Below are 6654 nucleotides of genomic sequence, written 5' to 3'. Positions count from 1 at the left end.
CGTCTCTACTACCTCATCGCTACAATCTCCAACAACCAGCAACCACCCAAACCAACCGAGGTGCAACGGGCGGCGACGATCGGCAAGCGGCAAGGGCGAGGGCGACTCGGGATAGAGAGAGAGAGAGAGAGAGTGTGTGTGTGCGTGTGTTTTGGATCATTTATCAGATGGGTAATTTTGTCATTTTATTTTTCTATAAAGCTTTTTGTACACCCTCTTCTTAACAAATGGATTTATCCTTTTTCCTTTTCTTTTTCAAGAATCAAATTGGAGTAAAATCAACATCAAGATTCACATATGCTGTAAACATTTCAACCTTTACAAGTTCAATTTATTTGTTCCAAAAAAAAAAGAAAATATTAAGATTGAGATTGATATAAATATATATATAAGATTATTTTTAAAGTAATTGACAATATCTTATTTGGTTTTAATAGTAACATCATTAATCACTTTATCTTTAAATCTAAAATATCAAATGGATGGAGACCAGTTAAAACTTCAAAGACAAAAGTGAAACCGGCCACAAAAAAGACTTGGTCATAAGACTTCAGACTTTTTCCTATTCCATCAACTATGATATAACTCGAATTACCACCCTAGTTGTGAGTAACATGAGAGGAGGTTAAATATGTTAAGAAGAGTTTGATGTTGTAGCAAGGACAGGAGGGTGTGCTAGCTTGGGTTTGGTTTTGACAATGGAGATGGAACAAAATTTAAGTGGTGAAAGTGGAAGCAATGCAAAGGACGGCTGGTGGGGGACCAGAATGAAGAATGTGCAGCAGCATTACACATACCTTTTGAAACTGGGGGTATCTTCAAAGCAAGAATCTGGATGCAGGACCCCTCCATCCCCAGTCAAAAGATAAGTCTCTTCAAGACTAACAAATTCCACTCCTTTCATCCATATTGTCAACTCTCTCTCTCTCTCTCTCTCTCTCTCTCTCTCTCTCTCTCTGTGGAGTTACCAGCAGTCGCTAATAGCTTACAAACAAAGAGATGAGACGTTGAAGCCTTATCCAAAGAGTCCTATTAATTTGCTTTTGCCGAAAGTATGAAAAGATAATAGAACTTCATATATTAATATAGATTTGCAAGTAAACAATTATCTATGCCTCTTTCTCCTTTTATCTGCATGACTCAACACAGCCCATTCCAAGAATCAGCTGATCATCTCTAATTTCAATGTTGAATAGGATAAACAGTAGGCCAAATGCACGTATACATATATATCTAATATTGGAACGTTTATATATTTTTCAAACTCACAAATGTAAGTCGGGTCAAGAATCAAACCCACATCCTCAAACTCTTAAATATAATATCTACAAATCCTTATTCTGATACCATGCTACTTACCACCTAGGTGATGATAACTAGTTTTATAATGACAGAGAAGAACGCGAATGTTTCGTGAACAATAAAAGGCTACTTAATGGCCTTGAGGAGGAATAACGTCTTGAACTCAAGTTGGAAGATTTTTTTTCTTTTCTTTTTGGTCTTTTCATCCTCTCCTATCAATATAAATACCTTGACATCTTTGAGTTCCATCCTCAAGTTTCCTCATCTCTTTTCGTCTAAGCAATACCCTCACTCCGTTAGCAGCAGCTTTGGTGGAGATCAAAACAATGGAGAATTCAGAGACTCTTAGGCACTTTCTCATTCTTACTTTCTAAATCATGTTTAGTCTTGTACAATGCAAAACAGCTACTTCCAATTCCAACATCTAAGCGCATGCCTCACAAATGAGTTCCATGCATGTACAGGAACAAGTGTGCTGCCTGTTATAGACAGTTCAACAAGATGGAGCATCTGGTTGAGCACATGAGGATTTCATATCACTCCGCTCACGAACCAACCTGTGGGATTTGCCAAAAACATTGTCGATCATTTGAATCTCTGAGAGAGCATCTCATCGGTACATAACCTTCAATCACTGCTAGACTAAAAAATTTCAGCTTATATTCTTATCTTGGTTTTCTTTTCAGGTCCGCTGCCAAAGGCTGAATGTGAAAGGGTATTCAAAGACCGGGGATGCGACCTCTGCTTAACCATCCTCAGCAGCCGCAACGCTCTTAGGGTTCACCGGGAGACATGCCAGTTGTCGCGCATGAATGTCGTATGAACCCTCAAACTCATAATTGAAGCAACAAATGAACCCTAATTTTTCTTTCTTCTTTCTTCTTTCTTCTTTCTTCTTTCTTTTTTCTTTTTTCTTTTTTCTATGTCCATGCCATTGCTACTCTAAAACACACTGTAATGTCATTTTTTCAGGGTATTCTTCGTAGCATGGCTAACTTGGGCATTAACGAGGACCCGCAGATCAATTCTAGTCGAGCCAAGGTGGTGGCACTGGCCTGCAAAATGGTTGGCGGTGGCAGTGATGGCTCATTAGATCTTTGTGCAAGGATATGCCTCGTTGATGAATATGAAAACATCATCTTCCATACCTATGTCAAGCCTCACCTTCCAGTCACAAACTATAGGTATTAAAAACTAAGTGGACAACTTCATTTACCTAAGAAATAATAATAATAATAATAATAATAATAATAACTAGTAAGTTGACAAATAAGGAACACATTTTTACACAAAACCTAGTTAATACAAAATACCAAATGTTTTATTCTTTTTTAAGGTATGAGATAACAGGCATCCGCCCAGAATTCTTAAGAGATGCAATACCATTGAGGCAAGCTTCAAGGAAGATTCAAGATTTCCTGTGCAATGGAGAAGCGGTGTGGAAGATACGTTCAAGAGGTGGAAGAGCAAGGATTCTTGTCGGCCATGCCTTGGATCATGAACTTAAGTGTTTAGAAGTGGAGTACCCAGCAATAATGATCAGGTAATTAGCTGAGCTAGAAAACTACAAGACTATTTCGACAGGTTATTGTAGCAACAAGATTGTACCTTAGTATTCACCGTGTATGAGCTTTTCGATGTTGATTTCTGAACTTTCTGCCAGGGACACAGCCAAGTATCCACCATTGATGAAGACAAGCAAGCTCAGCAACTCTCTCAAGTACCTAACAAAAGCATATCTTGGGTAAACTGCAGTCTTCATCTCCTTCACCAACCTTCGTTATAAACTGTACCAAGAATAATTAATGAAAATTCCTGTGTTCTATAGCTACGACATTCAAACTGGAACACAAGATCCTTATGAAGACTGCGTAGCAGCGATGAGGCTTTACCAAAGAATGAGATCCAAAGTTCATAAACCAGAGGATTATCCTCTTGCTACTGACCCACAAAACCGGAACAATTTTGCTCAGTGGAGGCAAAACGAGCTTGAAAGGATGAATCCAGAGGAACTGTTGGAAATCTCAAGGTCTGATTACTATTGCTGGTGCATGGATTCCAAAGAAACTTTCTGAATGATGAAGATCTTGTCATGAAGACTCAAAAAAGCAAGCTAATATATAGATGATTCAAGAACGATTGACGAAGGAAATTCATGCCGTTTCTGTTATATTAAGATAACTATGAGAAGAAAATTTCTGCTGTATTAAGATAACTACGTGAAGAAAATTTATGTATCCTGGTATGATAATAATGTGGCTTTATAATAAACTTATTTGTGGAAAATACTCATCTAATAACATTTTATCTGTCTTTCGTGGATGTGAATCTCAATAGTGATCCTAAGATAACACTAGACAAAATCTCTAATGAAGGAACCATGTAAAAGAATTGAAATCAAGTGAAGCAGGCAAGTGCAACACCTCAAATTATTCATAAATAAACACACACACACAATAAGCTTTCGCTTATGGGATTGGAATTTGGATATATATATATATATATATATTTTCCCAATGGCTCTGCCAGTTTTGAGATGGGAAAATGTTTCCAGAGTCTGAGAGAACGGAAATGGACCTTTAGGATCAACTACTGGCTTCAGCTTCCCACTCTCCAGCAAAGGGTTCAGTTTCTCCAACAAAGAACCACTTGGAAGTCACCACAAATATGAAAGCCGGAAGGGTCACTTTGCCTATTATTACCACCGCTTTCCCACCTTGTTTAACAGCCTTCGGTGCCTTCTCACACTGCCCTGTAAATATGGCATAAGATGACAAAACGTCTAGAATTAATGTACCTAATGTTGCCTAATAGAATTAAGGCTTATGATTTTTGTTGTCGTCGTTGTTATCCCTCAACCGGTAATCTAGTAGTCATAGCTAGATTTACGATCTGACCAACTGCATCAAATACGACATCAAACTTCTCCGGTAGCTCTTTGAAGGCTGCTTGGCGTAATCAATGGCCAAATCCACGCCCAAGCTCTTCAGCAACTCCAGTTTACCAGAGCTACAAGTGGCGGCTACTCTGGAGGCACCAAATGCATGCTTTGCAAGCTGCCACGGACGCAAAAGAAAGAGAAAACATGGGAGTTCCATCCATCAAACATTTGGTAGGCACAATATTCAACAAGAACAAAGAAAAAAGAATACCTGAATTACGAAAGTTCCAACTCCACCGGCGCCTCCCAGAACAAGAAGAGATTTGCCGGCCGAAAATCCAGATCTTTCGAGGCCTTCAAAAGCAGTTTCAATGGCAAGAGGAAGGCCGGAGGCTTCAGCGAAGCTCAAATTACTGGGCTTTAGCGCCAATAGCTTCTCTTCAACGGCTGTGTACTCGGCCAGTGTGCCAAAGTGTGTGGGGTTGTCCAAAGCTTTCTGTTTTATATTCGCATAGACTTCTATCTCCTCCTTTGAGCCGCCTCACTCGGCTTCCCACCTTAACCACCACGCCAGTAACATCGTAGCCCGGAACTGTCTGCAACTGTTTCACGTGAATCAAGAGAGAAACAACACACAAAAATAGCGACGGCTTAGTTTGGTGTCTAATAATGATTTATACCATAATTTTTAACACGAAATTAGTATTATCTCCGATTTGTAGTACCAAATTGGTGTAAAAGAAAATTTTTAAAGAATATTTTATAAATAAATATTAATGAAAATATTATTTTTTATATATATTATTAAATTTTTGCATTAAGAATATTTTTTTCTATTAATTAATTATTAAAATATAAAAATTCATATTATAGACAAAAATAATTCATTTTATATTAACATGATACTTATAAAATATATTTAATATTTTAAAATATATTCAATATTATACTCATTTTATAGATCTTAATAAAATATTTTTATCCGTATATATTTTTTATAATAACTTAATTTATATTTTTAATTATTAATCAAAATATACAAATATAATAAAAGTGATAAAGGATGTAAAGGGAATAAGTTATTTTGAAATTATATAAGGGTAAAATTAAAAATAAAATAAAAAATAAAATTTGATGTTATACTATTCACTTAACACCAAATTAAACGATTAAAAATTGTGCGACACGATTTTATTGTATTCATTAAAGAGGTTTTTATGCCAAATTACAATTGACGTAAGAAATGCCACGTGATGCTCTTAGCCATGGAACCGGTAGCTTAAGTAATCAACGGTGATTCGTGAATAATATTATTTTCCATGGCCTTGGGGTATTACTTTCATTATATTATTATGTGTTTGAGTAGGGTGGTGCTTCAAACATACGATCTTCAAGTCTAATAAAATGAGGTCTGGATGCTAATAAACAGATTATATTTTATTTTAGTCCAAGAAACCAATTCCACGTGACAAAGATGAGAGAGAGAGAGAGAGAGCTACAGGGAGAGGAGACTCGGCTGCCTGCAAAAATCCGGGCGGCGTCCACAGGGTTGAGGGCGGCGGAGACGACCTTGACGAGAACCTGATCATCCTCCACTGGAGGCACGGCTAGATTTCTTTGCGGCTTCAAGACATGGGCGAAGCTGCCGTACTCAGGATGCGCCCAAGCCTTCATATGACTTGGAGCAGGCCAGCTCAGGGAATAGGCCAGTCAGGCCTATGCGTAGGGCTCAAAAAAGAAGAGCCCAAATGTTGTTTCATTTACATAAGAGGTGACTAACTCTCTAAGTTGGATCATTTTTTTAATATTAGATAATAAATATTAGGATGTTATTAAGATAATAAATTATTTTTCAATATTAAATAATAAATAATAAGATATAAATCAATAATTAAAAAATAATAATTTAATGAGAACGAAAATGAGGAGATAAAATTATCTATCGAAGAATATTTTAGAAGTAATTATTTTATATATTTAGTTAATTATGTAATTTTCTCTTTTCAAAATAAGTTTGAATAATTTAAAATATATAAAGATAATTTTAATTTCATTTATAACATAAAAAAATTAAAATTGATTGATGATGATAATTTAAAAATAAAATTATTTAAATTTTGAAAACTTTCTAAAATATGACATAATCTTTGATATTGATGATTTGAATTTATTTTAAGAATTAAAAATTTTAAAAGAAATTAAAATCATAAAAATAAAAACACCACTTGCATTACTAAATTTTATAAAAAAATATAAATTCTTTTTCAAATACATAAATAACTTCTAAAATACTATTAATCATTCTTGTGATTGTAATTTCAGTAAGAAAAAATTTAAAATTAAAATTAATAAAATCTTATTTATATTCAATTATATCATAACAAAAGTTAAGTAATTTGATTATATTATCAATTGAAAAATATTTATTTTTTAAATTTAATTAGTAATTTTATATTTTAAAAAATTAAAAA

The 6654-nt window shown here is 35.0% G+C and overlaps 1 protein-coding gene and 1 pseudogene across 1 annotated transcript; one reads left to right on the top strand and one right to left on the bottom strand.

Moving 5' to 3' along the window:
• Positions 1–1570: 1570 nt before the first annotated feature.
• On the top strand, positions 1571–3604 carry LOC127798744 (RNA exonuclease 4-like). The gene is made up of 7 exons (XM_052332319.1): positions 1571–1651; positions 1767–1918; positions 1989–2119; positions 2275–2486; positions 2639–2845; positions 2966–3046; positions 3131–3604. The coding sequence occupies exons 1-7, from the start codon at positions 1629–1631 to the stop codon at positions 3375–3377; spliced, it is 1053 nt and encodes a 350-aa protein (XP_052188279.1). The 5' UTR covers positions 1571–1628; the 3' UTR covers positions 3378–3604.
• Positions 3574–5857, bottom strand: LOC127799828 (2-methylene-furan-3-one reductase-like; annotated as a pseudogene).
• Positions 5858–6654: the final 797 nt, after the last annotated feature.

Source organism: Diospyros lotus, chromosome 4, assembly GCF_014633365.1.
Source record: "Diospyros lotus cultivar Yz01 chromosome 4, ASM1463336v1, whole genome shotgun sequence".
NCBI classification, from domain to species: Eukaryota; Viridiplantae; Streptophyta; class Magnoliopsida; order Ericales; family Ebenaceae; genus Diospyros; species Diospyros lotus.
The sequence above is the reverse complement of the archived record's forward strand: the minus strand, read 5'-3'. Positions and strand labels throughout refer to the sequence as shown.

Excerpts from the sequence above, each read along its gene's own strand:
- LOC127798744 (XM_052332319.1), top strand. The coding sequence starts at position 1,629 with ATGGAGAATTCAGAGACTCTTAG. Across the intron at positions 1,652-1,766 it reads GAGAATTCAGAGACTCTTAG|GAACAAGTGTGCTGCCTGTT; the intron begins GCACTTTCTCAT and ends ATGCATGTACAG. Across the intron at positions 3,047-3,130 it reads CTAACAAAAGCATATCTTGG|CTACGACATTCAAACTGGAA; the intron begins GTAAACTGCAGT and ends TGTGTTCTATAG.